Source organism: Artibeus jamaicensis, unplaced genomic scaffold (genome assembly GCF_021234435.1).
Source record: "Artibeus jamaicensis isolate MK-2021 breed Jamaican fruit bat unplaced genomic scaffold, CSHL_Jam_final contig_76, whole genome shotgun sequence".
In the NCBI taxonomy this organism is placed as follows: Eukaryota; Metazoa; Chordata; class Mammalia; order Chiroptera; family Phyllostomidae; genus Artibeus; species Artibeus jamaicensis.
The window spans coordinates 13,883,982-13,907,810 of NW_026521954.1; the positions used below are offsets into that span (position 1 = coordinate 13,883,982).

Here is a 23,829-nt window from a genome sequence, read left to right on the forward strand (position 1 = left end):
TGTTCTCAGGCATTTATATACATGCTTGTGTTTCACTTCACCTTAATATTATTCCTCCATTCTAGTGGTAGAGTCATTAGACGTAGTTCCCTGAGCATTGTACAATTTGTTATGTGAGTTTCCCTTTTTCTTTGTCCCAAAACCTACCTTTTATAGTTTTAGAACCCTGCCCCTTTTTAAATGGTGGTAGGTATTGTAGTAATTATCAAATCAGTATGGTAAATGTATCCTACTCAAAAAATTTTTTATTACCTTAAAAATTTATTACCTTAAAGCTTTTAATCAGTTTAATTTTAGTCTTTGAGAAAAACCCAAATATCACACTTCTCTAAGGACATTTTTAAAATTTCATATTTTAGAGTTTGACTTTTAGGTGACAGATTTGTCAGTTGACAGGGCTTGCCAAGTTGACATAATCACCCGATTTTAAACACTTTTGGAATTACATATTCATACCACCTCACAAGTATTTTATAAACGCAAAGAAAACACATGCATATCAAATAATTATTTCGTGGAGAGAAATTGACTTATTTTTAAATAACTACAGAGTTGATCACATCAAAAATTCTTATCACATTATATTCTATTCTAGAAAAAGTTAATGTATTTTTTAAAAGTAATTTTCTTTGCTGTCTTAAAGATCTATTCAGAACTATAATAGTTTTTACTCCAGAATTCCAGAAGACCTCTTGTATAATCACAAGCATGTAGTAAGTTCTGTATAGTTTATAATTCCACATTCATTGTCTACATTTTTTTTACAGCCCTGTTTTAGCTAGAATAATAAGTGAAAGTTATAAAATTGAAGCTTGGTGGTGTTAAAACCTTTCCACTATTAACTGCTTAAACTTGATTTCTGGCTCTTCTACCTATTGCTAAATTTATTGCTTTTTCTGCTGCAACACACTGACTTTTTAGAAGAATATTTAAATTCAGGTTATATTTATTCACATTTATCTGTCAACTTTATATACCTTGTTACCGTTTCAGTTCTAGGTATTAAACATGAGTGTCATCTAAATGTGTTGAAAAATGAATTTTAGTGACATTAACCACCTCTGGTTTCTTATCCATTTTATAATTACCAGTGTTTTCAACTGAATAGTGCAAAAAGGAAGCATTTTGGTTTTAGACATGTAAATGATTCTAAAATAACACCCTGTAAGTGATTCTTCAGTAAGTTTTTAAATCTTCCACGATTTCCTGACAGGATGAGTCCTTTTGTTTCTTATATGTGGCTCTCTTGCCTGTAGTGTCCTTGTTTAAGCCGAACCTGATTTTGCAAGTGCTCTTCCCTTCTCTCTTGTGGGTTGATCCCAACTTACCTTCACTATCTCTCCTAAATGCCATTTTCTCAGTAAGCTTTTCTTGTTTTTGCTGTGGAAGTAAAACCTTTTTAAATCTCATGTGGCATCTTTGGTATCATTTAAACTTTCTATCCATGTCTAATCTTCCTTTACACACTGTAAAAGCTATAAGAGCAGACTCCGTATCAGATTTATCCTCTGTGTCAAATGCCTGCATATACAGGCATCTTCCACTTAATGACAGTAATCTGTTCCTGAAAATCAGATGTTCTAGGTAAAAGATGCTAATGAGGATCATATTTTTCCTGTGGTTTAAAAAAGGAAAAATTGCGTAACATGTTATTCACAAGTTTCTAACCTATTTCCCAAAACATCTAAAATAGTAATAAAACACATAAAGGCAAGCTACATTAGTATGTAAACATTATTCACTGTCAATAAAAAAATTCGACAAATTCTTTATAATTGCTTTGTGTGCAGTGACATGTTACATGTCATCCTTCTTGAGATTTTTACACTTTGCAAAACACCTGTGTTCGATTCTCATGTCAGTCTGTTCTTGGATTATAATTTGAGATTCACCTGCACCCCAGTCATGTGTTGTTTTATTTAATATATTGAGTTCAGTGATAGAAAATTTTCATTTGAAAACACCGAAAGATGTACATGTGTGGAGTTGGGTATGAAACAAGGAGTGTTTTGTCGGAGGTATTCTGTAAGGTAAGCTTGTATTGCTTTATTGATACATTTTTTTTATGCTATCCTTCTCTTCGAGTAATCAAAATGGACTAGGTTTTATTGGAAAAGGAAGTTGCTATGATGAGGTAAATGAAATTTGGATTTCTTAAATAATAGTTTTTTTATAGCATTGGCCATCAAAGATCAAGCCTTATTTTAGGTTAATTTACTGGATTGAAACTCAGTGTTAGTGACAGTTAATAGTTAATCTTTCTGTCATTTGAATTTTACTTGTAATACAGTTTTTATACTGTTTATTTCTAAACAGGTAGTTGTGTCGACTAACATTGCAGAGACATCTTTGACAATAGATGGTGTGGTATTTGTGATTGATCCTGGATTTGCGAAACAAAAGGTACATATTTTAATATGATAGTCACATAATTTATAAATTAGTATTAGTTTAACAGTAGTTAACCACCTACTCATTTATTGGCTGAACTTTACTTTTTAGAATTACTTTTCTGTTACCATTTTTAGAGCTCGGGGATATGAACCCTTTGTGTTCTGGCTGGCTCTCACAAATTAAACCCATGTTTGATGTGGCTTTTTGGCTCTCTTTGGCTTTTTTTTCCCCTGTCTCTTTTTAAGGTTATATTTTCTTTTTTTGTATATAATAATGGTGATTGTTTAGTTTGTATGTTTCTTTAAGGACTATGGGAATAGTAATAACAGTACCGGGTTATTACCACCCCTGCAGATCAGTTATTTATCCAACTACATTAGTGTTTTTGTTAGTTGGCACTCAGTCCAGTATTTGGAAAAAGGCATTATGTTAACCTGTAGTTTAACAGTACTGAATAGCAAGCACTTTGCCAAATGAGGCGACTGCTCGGTAAATACTGTATGTTTTATTATTATTCAGAGATCTTTGATTATGTTTTATAGTTATGATTGAGAGAATTTGTTGTACATAATATTCCTGTTTTTGTTGAGAAACTTTCCCTTTAAACTGAAAGCATGTCACTGACTTCTTCTGGACCAATTTTGAAATATTTTTCTTGAGTCCCACTCTGAACACGAGGTGTTGGAATTAACAGGTTCTTTTCAGGCAAAAATCCTTCAGCGCTATTCACTATATAAAATTTTAAGGTAAAATTGGTAGAACTGAAATTATTTTATTATATTAGAAAGAGTAAAGATTATCTGTGTGTTAAATAAGAGCTTTTCCATGTTAGCTTGAGTCTGTCAGAATGATGGACTCAGAACATCTGAAAAAAAGTTAAGGCATAGAATGACAGATTCTGTGTCTGTTGGAGCATGATGTGTGGTCATCAGTACTGTGTTTATTTGGGGATTAACTGTGGGCTTTGTGTACTTCCTGGTAAATCACAGTTTTGTGTTTAATTGAAAAAATCATTCTGTTATTTTTATTTTTATAGGTGTACAATCCTCGAATCAGAGTTGAGTCCCTTTTGGTGACAGCTATTAGTAAAGCTTCAGCCCAACAAAGGGCTGGTCGAGCTGGGCGTACCAGACCTGGGAAATGCTTCAGACTTTACACAGAGAAAGCTTATAAAACAGAAATGCAGGTAAGGGGTTACTGTATCTTTCCTGTGTGTTTAGGAGGTTAAACTAAATTTGTTACCAGGAGAAAATTGCTTTATTTCATACTGCATTTTGGCACCATAAGCTCCTTAGTTTTTTCCTGAGTCAGATTATGGTATAATCTACCAGTGCAGTTTGAAGTTGAGGTGGACAGCAGCAGTACCACTTAGAACTCTATGGAGACAGTTCACAGAAAGTGTTTTTGATTCCTTTCAAGTTTGTTCTACACGTATTTTTCTCATCTGAGTCAGTGGTGTAAAAGAAGTAACACCAAAGTAACTAGCTAAAGAGGCAGAGAACAGATATATTTTGTCTTGTGGAGCAAGAGGATTAAGGAATATTTAACACAACAGACATTTTTGTTTTTTTGCTAGGATAACACCTATCCTGAGATTTTGCGTTCTAATTTAGGATCAGTTGTGTTACAGTTGAAGAAACTTGGTATTGATGATTTGGTGCATTTTGATTTTATGGATCCACCAGGTATGAATTCTCAGTATATTTTGTCAAACGCTTTAACAAAAATTGGCTGTCTTTCTCTGTATCCTATTTAGTACATATTTAAAACATTTTACTTTTTTTCTTCCAGTAAACATCAAAGTAAGTCCTTTGTGTTAACATTAAAACTAGAAGAGTATTGATTATGTGAATCAGATTTTTCCCTTCAGAATAACTAAATTTTTCTGGGAATTAATGAAAATGTGAGGAATTAGAGGGGGGAAATGTTAGCTCAACAAGTTGTTGAATTAATGGTTACGAAGATGGCCATTTTTACTACACAGGAAATTTGTGTAATTTTGTGTGGTTCATTGTTTGCTAGATCTCTAATTGAATTTGGCAACAGTCTGAGTTTTGGTTGGTCCACTGTAGACTGAAGAGTGAGGTCTCTTGTAATAGTTTGTATTGTGTCACATTGTTGCTCACTGGAGGCAGTTTGTCTATAATAGATTGCCTTTTCCTCCTAGCTCCTGAAACTCTGATGAGAGCTCTAGAACTTTTGAATTATCTGGCTGCTCTAAATGATGATGGAGATCTGACTGAATTGGGATCCATGATGGCAGAGTTTCCTCTAGATCCACAGCTCGCTAAAATGGTTATTGCAAGTTGTGACTACAACTGTTCTAATGAGGTCCTATCTATTACTGCTATGTTGTCAGGTAATAGAGGGAAAAGAACTAAAAAAAACCCAGCTCTTCAAAGTTTGGGTGGACTTCGCTTTTGGTTTTGGTTTTTAATATTTAGTATGATAGTAGATTTTATAGCTGGTTTTAAGGAACTCATTTTGTTTTCTAAATATCTTGTAAATAGCTTCATAATGACATAGTATTTAGAAAAGTCAAATTTGTCATTGTGCACAAAATATAGTAAGAACATTGGCTTTCTTCAGTACAAATAAAAATGGAAATAAGAAAAAATAAGTCTGAACACAGCTATAACTGCGTTTTGGGCAGGCCCATCAATTTTGCGGTGTATTACTGACAGTATGAGAAGAACTTTGTTCTGGCACTTTGCACTATTAGGTCAGCGTGAGCTAAACCCAAACTGTCATTTAAAGTAGGCTTTTTCTACGCATGTAAATATGTTCCAGTGGCAGCCAGAGATGAATTTCAAGCTTAGTATCATAGAAATAGAAGTAGTAATATATAATGTTAGGCTTAAAATCTAACCTGATAATTCTTTTACCATGGAAGACAGACAGTTGATAACAGAAACACACATAAGATAAAATTGCTAATATTAAAAATTAGAAATTAAGCTGAATAAGTAGTGCTGTTTAGTAGCAGTAAAACTTAATGCACAAATGAAGTAGTAACTGGGAAATTAACATTTTCCAAAAAGAAGAAATATTGTTAACATACAAAAATGTACACTGATTTTAGTGAAACAAAAGTTTTTATTGACCATTGAAGTACTCTATAATACTAGTTTTAGTACTGGGGAGAATTTGACTTTCAGTCGAAGAATGGTTTATCAGTCTTAATTATAACTTAATGCCTCGAATAAGTCAATCTTATGGAATCAGAATAAATTGAAAGTTTTCTAAATAAAAAAAATTTCGGCCTAGTTTAGATGTATGGTATATATTTTAATGGTGTGATTTTTTTTTTTTTAATCTACGAACTAGCTAAAATGTTTTTTTGCAGAGTTATGACTGATCAGACTCAGAGCAGATGGGCAGGGCAGTGTATCGAATCATTTTAATTGTAGTCTTACTTGCGGAGGTGGTGGTAGGTTGTTGTCTGCCTTTCTTCTTATATGTTGTTTGTTAGATTCTCCCAGTGTGCTTATGTCAAGAATTTAGTTTTTAAAGAATATATATAGGGCAAGAGTTAACAGATTATATGTGTGTTTATTTGTTATCTATCCAGTTTTTATTGTTTCTAGTTCTCTTGTCAGGCATACAATTACCATTGTTTGAGAATATTAGTCCCTTAAGAAATTGGTCATTGTGATGCAGTTGAAATCTTCCAAAACTACACGTCTTATTTGTAATAGGAGTTCTGAAAACAGGGTTTACTGGTCATCGTCTTCAGCATGTTAACAGAGTAAATATTTATGTACAGCAGTTACTAAGCATGCCATTTATGGGGGGAAATGTTGCTAGGTGAGGAAGTCATGGAACAAAAAGATTGCTGTGGTTGGAATGTTTTCCTCTTAAATAGTTTGTGATTTATAGTGTAAATCGGAGGTCACATGGAGTGCTACTTATTCCCACTAACTGGTAGCTAGTTCACATTAACTTCCACAACTATGAGAGGTTTCTGTACTTTAATGAAATTACCTTGCCTCAGTTACATTAAGCAAGACTTAATATTTACTGTGATCATGTGTCATTGTCTCTCTTTGGCTTCTTTGGCATTTTTTTAAAGGGGAAACTGTATGGGAAAGAGTAATTTGATTCTGTATATGATTTCATTGTCGATTATTCCCATTTTCTACCTGAACTGATAATTTATGACTTTTTGAATTGACAAGGTTTTAACAGCTTTAAAATGTGTTGACAAAGTCCCAAGCTGTTAAGTATTTTTATTTTCACATTGCTTTTATGACTGTGGAATTGCTAAAAGTGAATTAAGGAAAGTTGTATTGCAAAAAATGTAGTGCACGCTTTGTAACAACTTAAAGTTTTATGTGAATTAATATTGAGGCTCTAAACAAATACTGTAGTTAAATATTTTTATGACCCTTGAAATAATAATTGTTTCAGACTAATTGTCAACTTTTTAAATACTGGATTTTGCTTTTTATATTGAGGTTTTAATTTTAACAACAGTTTTTTGTTGTTTTTTTAAAACTTGGGACTTTATTTACTTAAAATGCTGGAAAACTGGGCTGAATAGCCTCAGCCTTTATGAATTTTCTTAACTCAGAGGCGGTTTAACCTTCCACCACTACTGCTATCATCAAAACCCCAGATTTCATGATATTTTTTATGTTTACATATGCTTCTGCTCACCGGTGCTAATAGTGATACCCACCAGTTGGTAATAGCCACATCACTAGGAGAAAAATTACAATAGAAATGTGGCAGTAGACCGGTTGGAAAGTTGCTTTGAGCCCCGCAGGGGGCAGGTGTAGCTGCATAACTTTTATAGCCATTCAGTGGATTTAGTGGATGGCCTTCTGAAAAATTGCATATAGCTAACAGGCTATTGACACCATAATTCTGGTTATTGGTAGAGCTATCAGCACTGGTTTTTGAAATAAGTTGAGCTTTCTAGTATCTTGATGGCCTTCAGAATAGCTGTTTTGATGCCTACTTTCAGACCTAGTGAAAATAATCAGGTACTGTGTAGCTTTGAAACCCTCTTGTCTTACAGATGTGGTTAGGTGTTGATGTACCAAATCAAGGTAGTAAACAGTCCAAGATGCAGTTGGAGGCCATCCTGCCCTGCCCTATGCTCTGTGAACTGACCTAGCTAGGCCTTATTCCTCTATCTGTGAATGCGTGACTCATCGATATGGGCGTTTGTGTTGGGCCCATACCAACCTTGTTTAGTCCCACAGTGTTTTGTTCGCCCCACGGAGGCCAAGAAAGCCGCGGATGAGGCCAAGATGAGATTTGCCCACATAGATGGAGATCATCTGACACTGCTGAATGTCTACCATGCTTTTAAACAAAGTAAGTGTACAACAGATTGATGGCATTCCTTTGTCTGAACGTCACATGTACCATATGTATCTTGATCTCATTTTCATTTACTTGTGACTTTACACTAGAAGGCCAGGAGGTCTTTTTAGAAAAAACTCTCGACTAGCATTTAAGATAGAAATCGATGACATATATGTTTTTAAGTTTTGCTTTTGTAATGGAGAAAGGGCACCAATTATAGAAAGCTGGAAAATACAGGGCAATAGAAATAAAATACTTGTCCCTGGCCTGGTGGCTCAGTTGATAAGTGTTATCCAGATACACCAAGGTTGCGGGTTTGATCTCCGGTCAGGGCACATAGAAGAATCAACCAATGAATGCGTAAATAAATAGAACAGCTAAACCGACCTCTCCACTGCTCTCGCTGTCCTCCTCCCCGCTCCCCCGTTTCATTCTCTCTTCCTTGTTCTCTAAAATCAGTAAATGAAAAAAATTTTTAATGAAATACTTGTATAAAATTTAACTCTAAAATACAGATTTTTAATATTTCCTTCTGTTTATATTCACACATTGTGTGTGTGTGTGTGTGTGTGTGTGTGTGTGTGTGTGTGTAATGATTTAATCTATTTTTACAGAGAGGGGAAGAGAAGGAGAAAGACATGTGGTTGCCTCTCACATGCCCCTGCACTGGGTACCTGACCTGCAACCCAGGCATGTGCCCTACACTGGGAATCGAACTGGCAACCCTCTGGTTCCCAGGGCTGTGTTTTTTTTTATAATGAATAGTTTTTGTGTCACAGGATCTTTAATACTTTTACTAATAAACAGCTTTTACACAATTACTAACAAAATAGGAAAATGGGCAACAAATGTAAATAACTGTTCTTTAGTCAAGCTACAAGGGATCTGTAAATTCCCAAGAGGGGCAGAGTCCGCCTTTTCAAGAAATGCATTGTTATTGAGAGTTACCATTTTCTTAACCTATGTAATTGAACAAAGTCACCTGTGTGTGCAGTTTGGTTGGAACAGTCATACAACAGAGGTGGGAATGTAAATTGTTGCCTTTGTGAAAAGCAGTGGAATTTATGTTACCAAGAACCTTACAAATACACCTTTTTACCCAGAAATTATCTTTTACTATTTTGTGGACACAGATACGATTAAGGACTTTCATTCCAGAACTATTTTTGATGTGTTTTTAAAGAAGGGAAACTACCTAAATACCTACCAGTAGGAAGATGATTCAGTGATTTCCACTGCAGCTACATGACAGTCCAGCTTTGAATCATGTTTTCACCCGGTATTGAAGGACGTAAAAACATGTTTCAGTTATTTGAAATTAGGGAAACAGTAATAATCAAGTTCTCGCTAGATGCTGTTGTTGAAATGCACCATTTATAAAATTCAGAGAGAGGAAAACCTAAGAGAAAAAATGAAGAACTACATGTAACGGTTTCTGCAAGTCTTTGATTTTCACGTATCTGTATGCTAACCTGATGGGTGATAGTAGAGTCAGAGACAGCCCCGCATTGTCATCACCTTTCACAAGAAATGTGGGGTTCTCACTCCTAAGTTTGTGGTTTCTTCTAGTACGTTTTTTTATTTATAACATTGCTGTTCACATTTTGTACCTTTTGGTTTATTTGTAACTCATTTCTATTATGTCATTAAAGTTCTACTTAGACTTCTAAACTAGTCCTTTGACATGTCTGTGTAGGAGTGGTGATGACTTGGTTCATCTCAGAGTCCACCCAAAATGTGCTAGAGGGCCAGTATGGGGAACAAAGACCATAGCCGCCGAGGTATTGCACACCTGTGTACTACCTGTGAATCCTGGTCTGAATGAAATAGAATCAGTGGTACCAGGTGAGAAAGGGTGTGAGACCCTTCTCTGCTGAGGTAGAACAAATTTGGGGCAGATAAGGGAGGTGAATGAAAAGTGATTGGGAATCCAAGAGGTGAAGGTCAATACATAGTTTGCTTCAGAACATTTATTTTATCCCTCTTAGGCCACATGTATTAGAAATGCATAATGTAAAAGACTGTCCTTGCTAGCCTAGGACAGTTTGTGTGCCAAACTGTGTCACACTGGTTTTATACTCTGTGGCCATCAGACACATCACTGACTCACAGGCTGACAACTGCTGTAAAGAGCAAGGCCTTGAGAAGTGCAGGCTCACTTCCATCTTGGTTCCCAAAGTCCTTTGGTAGCATTAAATACTGTTTTAAGTGGAAATTGAGATTTCTAAAGGAGCAGGTGGTTTCTTTAAAACATTACTCTTGCAAGGCTTTTTAATTTTTTAAAATTAAGAGATTGTACTGTATTGTCATTGAAGCTTTTGATAACTAGCACAGCAGTATATTTGCATTTCATAATTTTGTTACAAAATGAAATTTAGGGTTGATGTTGGGACTGTATTTTGATTTTAAATATAAATGTAACAGTCCACTGTTTGAAGTTAGGAACTTAAGATTTTGATACCATTACTAAATACTGCTTGTTCTTTTTGCACATATTTATACTTGGGAGCTTCCTATGAGAGTACTGATCAGTACATATCTACAAAAGCTTTATCCTACTCTTCAATAGGACTAGCAGTAAGAGAAAGTTTTGTGCATTAGAGTGATGCTGTCCACTCACTGGCACCAAGATCAAACTTCAGCTCTATTGGACATTTTATATCCCAGTTGAATCTGGAATGTTTTTGCTACTGATTTCTAAATGATACTATGTTGTTATTAATTGAAATAATAAGTATATTTGAAAACAGCAAGTACATTGTTGATTAGTCAGAAGGATATATTTCATTAGGTATAATGGTTAGTTACATTAAAAGCTAATACTTATCTTAATCCTATTTATTTCATACTTGAAAATCAAGTAGACGTGAGTTATTTCGCAGTGCCTTAATTTTCAATCTGAAATTGTTTGGCTTTAGATTTTAAGTGTAGTTTACTGTGTTGATGAGAAATACATACCTAGGATATTTATTTATTTATTTATTTATTTGACTTATTTTTTAGAGATGGGGAGGGAGGGAGGGAAGGAGAAAGAAAGAGAGGGAGTGAAACATTGTTATGAGGGAGAAACATCATTTGGTTGCCTCTCCTACGTTCTGACCAGAAATCAAGCAGCTCCCACTGGCTTTGTGGGCAGGGTGTCAACTGAACCACATTAGTCAGGGCATATCTAGAATTACTTTACTACAGTGTTCCGGTTTTTGGATTTTTATCTCTTCCATTTATGAAATTATTTCTCACAAATTTACATAAATAATGTCTGATAGTTCTGTCTTGACAACTTAAACTTGTTGGGTTCTTTGATGTATCGTAAAACTTGAAAACCTCAGAAAAGCTTCGCTGCAAAAGTTCCCATTGTCAGTTTCGACATTTTCATTGCCTTTCAGCTTTTTTTTTTTTTTTTTAAGATTTTATTTATTTATCTTTAGAGGGGAAAGGAAGGAGAGAGGGAGAGAAATACCAATGTATGGTAATCTCTCATGTGTCCCCTGCTGGGAACTGGCCTGCAACCCAGGCAAGTGCCCTGACTGGGAATCGAACCGTGGTCGTTTGGTTCCCAGGCCTGCACTCAATTCACTGAGCGACACCAGCCAGGGTGCCTTTCTGCTTTTTACAGAGCATCAGCATAAGCAAAAATACCTCTAAAGTGTACTTCCTCTCTGTTTTCACCCCTTGAAGGTAATTCAGTGGTTTGTTTTAAATGTAAGTTCAGATGGGTACCTTTTATTTTTCATTTTAGATATGTTAATTAATGGAGGCTTTAACACCAATTCTTCCATTTAAAGATTCATTTTACTACCCCAAGTACCCACCCATTCTGTTTATAAAATGTGGCTTCATTTTATAATAGGTCAACATTTATTAATATACCTGTTCTCTGAAAAGCTACTGAAAAAAAGTACATTATAATTGGTAGAATTCTAAAACCAAGAAGAAAGACATGCCAAAGGTCTTTGTATATCATAGTAGCGGGAGGAGGATCAACATAGTTTCAATTTTCAAGGCTTTTCCCCCCATTTCACAGTGACCCTCTTAGATTTATTTTTCAAACGGTCTCCTTATATATATGTCTTTGGTACATAAAGATGTTACTGTAAATTTTACATTATGCTACAGTTTGAGCTCTTAGAGTAGCAATACTAGGTTAGTGGGAAGCTTGTCAAGGATTTATCAATGGAGAAATTCCTTTGATAGTCGGTATCTGTGGTAAAGTTATTTGGAAGTTCTTAAATATAGGCTTTATTCAAACATATGAGTAGGGTTTCAACACATCCTTGTAAAATTTGTCACTTGGATTTGTCTACCACTAAGATGTACATGGGTAACAGTAAAACTTGAAATACTTCTAAGTTTTGGTTGCTCTACCTCAGGCATAATTAAAGAAAAATACACAGTAGTCATTTAACAGTTGCACTGTTGTAACTTTTATTATTTTATTTTACTTTTTTATTATTTCATTTTTAGAGGGTGGGGAGACAGGCAGAGGAATATCAATGGGTGGTCGTGTCTTGCACCCTGGACCCCACCCTGCAGGGTGGGGTCCTGGCCCGCAACCCTGGCATGTGCCCTGACTGGGAGTCATACTGGCAAACCCTTTAGTTCAAAGTTCGGCTCTCAGTCCACTGAGCCACACCAGCCAGGGTGACAGTTGTAACTTTTAAATTGAATTGGATAAGCTAAGGCAATGATTTTTAACCTGTGTGCTGTAAATTTTTAAAACATGCAATACTTGGCTATTTAGTCAGGGTCACTGACCTCTTTCCCCTTAGATGGTCAAAGTAAAAAATGGTAACAGCAAACACAGTAGCCACCAAGTATGAATGAATTACACATATTTTATTTTTTTGGTCAGGTCAGAAAAAAGTAGTTTGTTGTGCCACAGAATTTTAGTAAATAGTTTGTGTGTGCCATGAGGTGGGAAAGTTTGAAAATTGCTGATCTAAGGATGTCTTTTGTTTGGAGATGAGAGACATGGCATTGTACTAAAGTTCTTCCACCTGCCCCTCCTTGGACCATCGATTGAAAACAATCAGGTGGATATTTATGGGTAAAATAAGTCATAAAAAATAGTTTATTCAGAGTCATTGTTTTGTCATCCGATGGCCAGAAACCCTAGTGTTATTTTCTATTTTGATCCTCACTACAGATTTTTAGGAAAGTTGTTTAACATTGTGATTCATTTATTGGTGGGATGATTTGGGTAAATCCCTTTTCTGGATTATTTAGCTTAGTCTTTATAACAGTTTTCCTTTTTAATTGGATGATAACACCTGTTTGAATGATTCATGTCCCCCTTTTTCCCCCCCTTCTCCAACTTCGTAGATCATGAATCGGTTCAGTGGTGTTATGACAACTTCATTAACTACAGGTCTCTGATGTCGGCAGACAATGTACGCCAGCAGCTATCACGAATTATGGACAGATTTAATCTGCCTCGTCGGAGTACTGACTTTACAAGCAGGGACTATTATATTAATATACGAAAAGCTTTGGTTACTGGGTATTTTATGCAGGTATGTGGATAACACAGAAATACATAATAAATATTCTGTAAAACTGTTTGTTTTCTATAACAGCCCTTTGAATCCATTAAAACATAAAAGTCAGTTTAATAAAGCCTATGAATGTTGATCTTAAATATTGTATCTAGATTCTTGAATGAACTAATATAGTAAGACATTTGTGTGTCTAATGAATAACAAAGTGCCTAAATGACAAGTTACCAATTCAGTTAGATAGAAATCAACTTTAGGATTACTTTCTTATTAATGGAGTGTTTTTTATGGCCAACAAACGAATATGTTGGCCATTTTGGGTGTGATTAGTAGCTATTTCTTCAATATAAATTTTAACTCTTTTGGTAAATGGATTAGTGTTTCCTTGAATCTAGATCTTTATTATTAGAGACAGAAAATCGTAACAGACTACTTACTAAAAGGAAGTAGTCTTTTTTTTTTTTTGTAGGTGAATCCTCCATGTAGAACCTCATCACCCCAAAATTCAAATATTCAGCTCTATGTCATTCACAGTTTTCTATAGGGGTCATTGGTATTTATAAGTAAGTTGAGTTTTATAAAGGCCAAAAATGTCTTTTGAGCTAAAAAAATAAAGATGAAAAATAATTTTAAATGTTTTACTTATAAATGTTATATTGGAGGCTATAGGGATTGAGGTGAACTTTAAAGGGATTTAAAATTGTTTTAAGAAACTCAAATTTTCTGGTGATAAAAATGAAAAATCAGCTTATTACTTGGTGTGGGTTTGATTTTAATCATCCTTCCATATCTTGCTTGTTTGTTCATTCTCTTTTTTATGTACGTTTAGCAAGATGTGGCTGGCCTTAAGACTATTATGAGCTCAATAAATAGAATGGACCTAAATGCAGAGTCAAAACAAAAGTTGACAGATTGGTGCCTTGTTTTATTTGTACTCAAAGTAATAAAGAATGTTTATTGCACCATTTTATTACAAGATCTTATGCTTATTAGAACTAGGTAAATAGTAAAGTAGGAAAGTTCTCCAGATTCCTGACTATATTCTTATGTACTAGGGTACAGTAGGTTTTTTTTTTTTTTAATGTTCTTAAATTTGCTTTTATAGTACAACGAAGATGAACAAAACCATAATCAATAATTATGGATTTCAAATTCTTCAAGGTTTAAGTTTGTTAGAAAATGGGCATGGATGATAGTGCCCAACACTTAGTAGTTGCTTACTAAATATTTGGTTGAAATTGAGTTCATTTTTATTATCAGTAATTGTTAATCATTTTTATTATTTACACACACTTTTTGAAAAAGGTTTCTTATTATTTTTAGAGAGGGGGTGGATAAAACGGGAGAGAAACATCAATGTGTGAGAGAAAAATTTATTGGTTGCTTCTCATACCACCCTAACCAGGGATCTGCCCTGTGACCCAGACATGTGTCCTGACCACAGTTAAACCAGCCACCTTGGGGTTTGCAGGCTGGCACACAAGCCACTAAGCCACACCAGCCAGGGATATTTATGTATACTCTTTATGTTACTAGAGTATTAGAAAGGGTGTGTGGTTATCTGTTTTAGCATTTGTTAATTAAAATATTAGATGAGAGCTGTCAGTGTGGTTGGTTATAGATAAAGAAATACAGACAAGATGCACATGTACCTTTTAGGTACTTTATGCCTTATAGATTATTCTTTATTTTTCTGTCTTAAATATGAATCTTCTAGTAATTGTTCATCTATTTCATAGTTGTCACCTGGCGTTAAAGAGCCCACTGAAATAGTCTAAGGCAGGGAAAGGACCAGATAGTATTTACCTGTATATCAGGCTTTGTGGGCCCGTTGGGTCCTTGTTGAAACTGCTCAACGCTGCCTGCCTGTTTAGTGCAAAAGCAACCTTGGACAAATGTGTGGCCCAATAAAATGTTACTTAGGGACACTGAGATTTGAACTTTATGTGATTTTTATGTAGTACCAAATTTTTTTTATTACCCTCTCCCCCAGTCATTTAAAGATGTGTAAACCATTCTTGTCTGACAAGCCTCACAAGCACAGGTAGTGAGTTGGAATTGGCCTGCAATACTTGACTCATCCCTGCTGCTTACCAGGCAGTGATAAGTAAGTATAGCCATAGACTACAAAGCAAAAGGCGGGGCCTATGTGGTCCTAATTATAGATGGGGGTAGCATTACACCACTTCTCTTTTGTAACTAGCGCATCAGAAGCATTGTATTAACTTAACTTGGTTTTGGTTTCAGGTGGCACATTTAGAACGAACAGGGCATTACTTAACTGTGAAAGATAACCAGGTGGTTCAGTTGCATCCCTCAACTGTTCTTGACCACAAGCCTGAATGGGTGCTTTATAATGAGTTTGTTCTTACAACAAAGAATTACATTCGGACGTGTACAGATATCAAGCCAGAATGGTAAGCAACACCTTTCGTTCATCAGTCTTTGTTAGAATTTTGCTCAGAATGGAATCTTTGTTATAGGATAGGCATTCTTCCTTTCCCTCATGAAGGAACTTGGTATTCTATATACTTCCATGTGAACTTACGGGGCTCTGACCTGGTGGTATAATTTCTTACCATCTTTGCTTTGCCAAGAGGACAGTGGGATTGTTGGTGTGAGCATGGACAGGATTTGGGACCAAATATATAAAGCTACAATTGACTAGCATTGAGAGTGTTGGAGTCATTCTCTTGCTGATGTGAGTAACTCAAATTCCCTGGTTTCAGAAGTCAGTCTTTATATTCTGTCTGTTCCATTATAATTGGCTCTCAGCTATTTATTATTTATATGTTGGTGCTTTGGGAGCTAAACAAGCATAAAAATTATGCCTGTCTTTGTATCTTAGCATATTTGATTTTACAAAATGTAATCAGAACTGGTTGTTATTTTAAGCAAAATTAGCTCTTCCCCAACCCTTTGTGTGTGGTGCCCTCCCCACCCAGAATCCATTCAGTAACTTAGGATGGGTAGCATCAACCGAGAATGGTGGGGCTGAAAGCACTTATTTAGTTGATGTCACTTGCTGTATATTGTGAGGCTTCTCTCCTACACTGATTTATGACTTTTGACACAAATCATATAGGACATTACCATTTTATCTTACATGCTTTGTTGAGAAAAAATTGTATGGCTAAACATTTAAAAGGTTTCGGTCAAGTGTATGCTTTAGGGTATAGAGTTATAGTTATTAAACTTTAAAATGAGAAGATCCAATCATTTGAATACCAAGATGTTTCTTATATATAACCTGTATTACTATATAACCTTGGAAAGATTGGTCAAAATGATGTTCTAGAGTAAATGAAAAACTATGTTAATAACTTTATATTAATGGAAATAAAGGGTTTTATACATTTTTGAGTTTAAGTTTATGGAAAGTCCAACGTCAGAAAATTTACAGCTTATTACAGTTACACATGCTAAAAGTGGTGTTTACAAGGGTTAGGCATTTGTAATTTTAATGTTGATTTGGATTTGTAGGTTTGCCTTAGCCAATCAGTTTAATGAGTAATGCCTATCTTATTAGCAACTCCAGAACTTTAATTAAACGTTAATTTGGTAATTTTTTCCCTCCTGGACAGGTTGGTGAAAATTGCCCCTCAATATTATGACATGAGCAATTTCCCACAGTGTGAAGCAAAGAGACAGTTGGACCGCATCATTGCCAAACTTCAATCCAAGGAATATTCACAGTACTGAATTCAATGCTTAGAACTGAAGTTATTCAGAGGACAGCTTTAAAAGATGAACGAACTGAAAAGTTCAAGTTGTGCTCTTCACGTTGGTTCAATAATGGCCTTTATTTGAAAGCTTTTTAATTTTTCTTTACAGTAAATATTCCATTCTGATTTCATAAATTAAACATTTATGCCTCCCTTTTGTGTTGACACTGTAGCTCATACTGGAAAAGTCGATCAATGTTTTGCAGTTTATTGAAAGTAGTTCTATATATAACAATGTTTAAGCATTTCTTTAGAAATGGTTGAAGATGCTTCTAAAATGTGATTATCGACCATGGTATGCATGATCGTTGTAATTGTTGACATTCCTTTTAGAAGTTGTGAAATGTTACAACTTGTGCTTATGTAGACACAATCTTCTGTCTCAGTACAGAGGCACTGACTTCAATAAAGTCTATTTATACTAATTTTGGCCAAAGCACTTTGATATCTTCGTTCTAGTTTCTTTAAGTTGTCTTCTCTTCCCAGCTATGGGGCTTTTTTGTTTTTTAATTGTAAGTATACTCTGATTACATATTTAGTATCTTCCTACAGAACTGCTCCTTAGATAAAGTAGTCATCAAAACCGTATTTTAAAAAACCTAGCTTAGCACTTTGTTAGGTTAATCAGAATGATCTAATGGGATAAAGTGTGTAGTTTTGATTCAAAATTGGGTCCCAAAAACAGACTAATGAAAGTAGAGCTTCATCCTAAAGTTATTTCATAAGGCTGTTAATGGTTAAGCACATTTTTAGCAAGTCTCTTTTTTTTTTTTTTTTTAATTTTATTTATTTATCTTTAAAAGGGAAGGGAAAGAGAGAAGGAGAGAAATATCAATGTATGGTTGCTTCTGGTGCATCCCTGCTGGGAACTGGCCTGCAACCCAGGCATGTGCCCTGACAGGGAATCAAACCGTGATCTTTTGGTTCGCAGGCCCGTGCTCAATCCACTGAGCTACACCAGCCAGGGTGCAAGTCTTTTTGTTAAAGAAGTATTCTAAGCACTTTGGTCTCTGAAACAAATGTTTATTTGTATTGAATAGATAGTGAGGAGTGATGTTATATTGTACATCTTGGTCTTGATTTCAGTGTTGGATATTTTATGCAGTGTACAAAAGCAACTAGTATAGTGTGATAAAATGTGCATTTGTCTTTCCATTTCCTGTAATAGGCAGCAGTAGACAAGTTAAAAACCCTTTCTTACCCATAAATAAAATGTTTGGTGTGACCCATCAAAGGGCCTGTAATAAATTACTTCACTTCATTTGAAGACTAAATACTGTATTCATTAATGTCTGGACATCCTTCTTCTACCGCTGCTTCTTTAAAAGTATTTAAACACTAAAGGAAATTGACACGTGTGTGTAATTGGAATTTAAATATATTTTGAAGCATATTTCTAGAATTATGTGACTTAGGAGAGTTAGTTGGCAGATTAAAGAGTATTTCATGCTACTGACATTGTTTTTAACATAGATGTTACTAGATGGTGCCTAGTAGCCTAAAGGAGTTCATGTCCTCCTATCAGTATCTAATTTTGTTCCTGTGGATTAATTTATATGCTGAATCGATATTTTAGGCTACATTTAAATTGGTTAAAATTTTATCCTATATTAAGTGTTGGTGACATTATCTGCTCTTTTTTTGGAGTTATGTTAAGAAAGGTATTTGGTCAGACTTCTTCACCAAAAAGGCAGCTCTTGAGGCTGGTAGTTTCTTAATCATTGGTGTTATTGGCAAAGGTATGGTTTTTAAAACTTGTTTTCTTCAACCCCTTTGTTTCATAGGTTTGGCAACTGAATGGTGCAGTGGTTGTCTTTTCCCTTGTTCATTCACATAGGGTGTCACAACCATGAAATGAGTCCTGTGGTATAATGCAAGAACGAGAAAGTGGCAATGTTTTCTGTAGTGTCTGGAACATTCTTTTCCTGAAGATTTTCTGAAGAGGTGTCTTTCTCTCTCTCTCTCTCTCTTTCAACTTAAAATAGTAGAACTACTATTTGTTGTAAACGGGGATCGGGAAAGAAGGCCGTCAGCAAATGCAGTAGAACCTTGGACTGTGGGAATTGAGGGAGTGAACACGGCTTAGGGGGAGAATAGGACGGGGAAATAAGTCCTGTAATCAGTGTATTTTGCCCAAACCCAAAAAGCCAGAGCATTCTACAGTCAGCTTTCCCAGTGCTAGCAGGCAGGGATGCAAGATGCCTACAAACACTTGGGTTCTCTTCTCAGTGATTTTAATGGCTACCTCTTTGCTCAGATACTTTAAAGAAGACCATTGCTTTTGAAGACAGCATAACAGTTCTGTTAGAAATGCTAAGCTAAAATATCTCTTTAACTGTTTCTAATTCTTCTAGAGCAAAGTGAAGTTAAATAAGACCTCCACGATGCCTTTTCGGTTGACTCTCACCTTTATTGTTCAGGCTCAGTGGCCCGTTTCCCCCTCAGTCTTCCTCTTTGACTTGGTTTTAGATATTAGATATCTTGAACGTTATTGCTGCTTTACCTCAGCCAGGTGATGTTTGGATTGTGTTCCATACCTTGGTCTAAAGTGGGCATTGTGTGGTGGAACTTGGAATTCCTAGGGGCCAGACATAGCCGTTGCCTCTGTTAATGCAGTTTATGGTTAACGTCATATTGATGGTTGGTAGCAAAATGATTTACATTAACTTTACCAGCAAGCACAGCATGCTTTTGGCTCATTAATCTTAAGGCCTCTGATTATTACATGACAGTTTTGGATGTGGCTCAGGGCTGAGAAGAGACCCTTAGAGACCGCGGACAATGTTAAATCTTTAGAGACTCCCCACATGTAAATGCATCCACAGCTCATCAGATAACATTTAAAATATCAAAGGCATTTAAAAAGTTAAGTAATTGAGTTAGGAATGTCTTCATTATGCATAGTTTATAGTGATAAACTAACCACATTGTTTTCAGATGTTCTTTTTATCAATATTGAATTTCAAAATAAAGTGGACAGATCAGGTACATACCTAGACATAGATTTAAATTTTATAGTTACTTTTTATATTACAGAAAGTGTGTGTGGGGGGGTTCTGTTCTGGTCTCATCCTTTTTAGTGGCACTCTAGTACCAGACCTGTGGGCAAAACAGCCTGTGGATGGCCATTGCACAAGTGGGCTCATTTATCTGGCCATCGTCAAGGCAACAAGTTTATTGAGCATTTCTTGCTGCAGTGACTTAATTCTTTTGGTCTGCACTGGCTAGATTACATGAATTCTATTTTGCATTCATGAACTCTTTAATTTGAAACTGGTAATTCCTCATTTCTAGGATATTTAAAGTTAATCTAGCAAAAGCAACTCTCTAACACCTTTTCTTTACTATGTGGGGATATTTTGTTCTGTTTGAAAAGATTCTATTTCTTGTAATTTTCCGTTGTAATTAATAGTAGACTGTAATAAATGGAATTTGAGAACTCAAGTCAAACTTGGGAAAACCACATTTACATATCTTGGCTTTTCTTTTGTTTTCAAACATTTCCCCTTGATACCAGTGTTGTTTTACTTGCAGTGTTGCTTTGTAGCATTTTGATACAAATTGCTCAGGAGTGCTGATTACAAACTCTGGAAGGCATTGTGTGAGCCTATAAAAATAAGACTGATAATTAAAAGACCATCTCTAATTATGGTCTAGTTGGGGTTTAAAAAATATGTGCAAAGATCTGTACTATAAAGAAAGGTATAGGACTCAGGCTGGTAGGGTGGTAACACGCCAGCCTTGCAGGTTTGACCCCCAGTTAGCACGTAAAATAATCAAGTGATGAATATGTAAATCCGTGGAACAACAACTTGATGTTTCTCTCTTCTTCCTTTCCTCTCTCTAAAATCAGTAAGTAGTAAAATTTTTTAAAAGAAAGGTACAGTGAATGTGGTAATAAAAAAAATCAAAGAGCTATAGTTAATCAGAAAGAAAAGGTGGGTTAAGATTTACGAACATGCTGAGGCAGTGGTAGAAGTGAGCAGCCAAGTAAGTTAAATGCTGAAGTGTGAGCCTTTGGGAGTGTTAAGGTTTGAGATCACCTTCCATCCCTGGCTCCAGCCAGTTGTCTACCAGAATGCCTGATGGTGTTTCAAACAAAGCTGGAATCTAAATGTACATGTAAAATCTCCCTGTTAGAAATTGAACATTTCTTTTTTAACCCTTAAAGCTGGCTTCTGGGCAGCCATTTGCAACTTCTGGGCTAAGTAATATGGAAATTTTGTGGAGGTTTATTTTGGACCTCAAAATATACTAGGATTTCAACAATGCTTAAGGATTTCTTGGCCGATTAAGAGCATTTCAGGCTGTGGACAGTTTTGAAAATTTGGCTATAATTTAGGTACACATACAATAAACTGTACCTTTTTAGATCCACAGTTTTAAGTTTGACAAATTTATACAGTTGTGTAATCATCACAATCAGTATACAACATTTTCATCACCCCAAACGGTTTCCCCCTCTTTGTAGCTAATCTTCCCCCTTTCCAAGTGATTGACAGCCACTAAACTTGGTTCTTTTATGAAAGATTTACCCATGTGCCATGTATCCGTACCTTTCTATTCTGAATAGTAGTCCATTATGTGTGTGCCATGTTTGTTTCTGAATTTACCTGTTAGAAAGTTGGCATTTCTAGCCTTTGGCTAGTGCAACTGAACGATTTGCATACTTGCCTTTATGTGAATATAGGTTCTTACTGATCTTGGGTAAGTACCTAAGAATCAGGTTGCTAGGGTTTGTGATGAGTACATGTTTAATTTTAATGAGAAACTGCCAGTTTTTCAAAGTGCTACACTTTTTCTGTCCCACCAGCAGTGTATATGTTGTAAGTTTCTTTGTACCCTCATCAGTGGTCATGGTTATCCACTTTAAAGTTTTAGTCATTTGCCCTGGCTGGTGTAGCTCCGTGGAATGAGCGCTGGCTTGTGAACCAAAGGGATGCCAGTTCGATTCCCAGTCAGGGCCCATCCCTGGGTTGTGGGCCAGGTCCCCAGTAAGGGGTGCTCAAGGAGCAACCACGCATTGATGTTTCTCTCCCTCTCTCCTTCCCTTCCCCCTTTCTAAAAATACATAAAGTCTTTTCAATTAAAGATAAAATTGTAGTCATTTTCCTAGGAACATTGTTTTGCCTCGTGTGGCTTTGGTTTGTATGTCACCAGTGATTTGTCTTCAGCAGTACTGAGCATCTTTTCATGTGCTTGGGTACCATTCACACCTCTTCAGTAAAGTAACAGTAGCATCTTTAGCCGCCCTTAAAATTACTTTTATCGTTGGGTTCAAGAGTTCTTGATGTATTCTGGATCCAGGTCCTTAATGAGGTATGTGTTCTACAAATGTTTTCCCACTCGTGGCTTGGCTTGTCTTTTCTTTAATGGTTTGTGCTTTTGCCAGTGGAAGTCCAGTTCTGATGGCATGTTAAGGAAGCAGCAGGGAGTCCAGTTTGACTGACACATGTCTAAACATAATAAAGATGACAGTATTTGTGGTACAAACAACTTTTATTCAACAGTTCATGATGTGGGTGGTCTCCTTTCAGAAAAGTGCAAACTGGGGTGGAAGGCAAAAAGTTTTTAGGGTTAAAGAGTGAAGAACAGGGAAGAGACAAAATAGAAAATACCTGATTGGCATTCGCAGATTGTCTGACTGCTGTATTTACAGGAACACAGAAGTTTTCAACGTTTGGTTTGCTGGTGTGGCACCCTGGGCTGAGTGGCTCCATCTTGGGCCCAGATATTTATTGTGACAGTCTGACACAGGACTCGTGAGGCCTGAATTGAGGTTGAGAGGCACTGGGGGGGGGGGCTTTGAAGGCTGAGGTAGGAGTGGATCAGCATTCAATGTAGAGGATAGATTGTAAGTAGGAGGGGTGCACTGAAGCCACTTAGAGAAAATATAATCTAGGACATGAGAATGAACCCGAGCAAGAGATGGAGTGTTACAAAGCAAAGGAGTTGTCAGAAGTAGCTGGTTTATGGTGTGTGTGTGTGTGTGTGTGTGTGAATGAATGGCTGGGTGTGTCAACTGTGAGTCTGGGCTTCGGATTGTGTTACTGAGATCCTAGTTGCCACCTAGGAAAAAAAATGGCGAAGATCACAAGTATAGAACCTTGAATAAGGGAGAGGTGAAGGGGAGATGACATAAAGCCATTAAAACGGTGCAGTTTCATGTTACATGTAGATGCAGTGGATGAGAACTGTGACTAGGGAAGGCCATTGGCATTTGGTAGTTTGATCTTTAGCCAGCACCTCCTGTAGGTTTACGGTTATGGACTGCAAGCAGATAAAAGACCCAGATGTAGTCTGACCACCTGTTTTGTGTGACCTGCATAGGGTGTTTTAGATCACTTTGAGCCATTGATTAAAAATGGGGAGGTATCACATAGGCTTCAAAATATCTGTAGGTCTGGTAAGGACAAGCCTAGTAGTCTGTGCTGTGGATTGGGGCTTACCCCGGAAGCGGAAGCAGGCACCCATTCTTGAGTTTGCCAGGTGCCCGCTGTAGGCATTGGAGTGCTAGATTTGGGGGAAAGATCGCAAAGGCTACCTTTTACAAGGAGCTGCCTGGCTACATGGAGATCGAGAGGGAAACTTTTAAAGAAGGGAACCACCTTAAAAGGTATTTAGGTAAAACTTGGACCAGGGTCTTAGGAGAGACTGGGGTTGAAGCCAACCTTGGTGGTGATGGCCTTGGAAATGAGTAGGGCAACCTGAAAACGGAGCCCAGGTTGAGGGTGAGTATAGTAGGCATGGAGAAAAGTGGTAAAGTCTTTGAAAGGGAAACTTTTTAGTTTTTAAAGAACGATAGATAAACTTTTGCAGGGGATTGTAAGAGAAGTGATTAGGATGTGGTCTCTGCATTGCCATAGTGCTTAACATTATTTGCTTTTCATTGTGCAGTC

The 23,829-nt window shown here is 36.2% G+C and overlaps 1 protein-coding gene across 1 annotated transcript in view; it reads left to right on the forward strand.

The window, feature by feature from the left end:
• The window catches only part of DHX15 (DEAH-box helicase 15), a 54,453-nt gene extending 37,098 nt beyond the window's left edge, over positions 1-17,355 (forward strand). Inside the window, exons 7-14 of the mRNA XM_037155507.2 lie at positions 2,317-2,403; positions 3,431-3,580; positions 3,971-4,079; positions 4,562-4,753; positions 7,597-7,719; positions 13,033-13,223; positions 15,453-15,622; positions 16,790-17,355. Coding sequence (XP_037011402.2) covers positions 2,317-2,403; positions 3,431-3,580; positions 3,971-4,079; positions 4,562-4,753; positions 7,597-7,719; positions 13,033-13,223; positions 15,453-15,622; positions 16,790-16,907 — 1,140 coding nt within the window. The 3' untranslated portion in view covers positions 16,908-17,355. The remainder of the gene's footprint in view (positions 1-2,316; positions 2,404-3,430; positions 3,581-3,970; positions 4,080-4,561; positions 4,754-7,596; positions 7,720-13,032; positions 13,224-15,452; positions 15,623-16,789) is intronic.
• Positions 17,356-23,829: the final 6,474 nt, after the last annotated feature.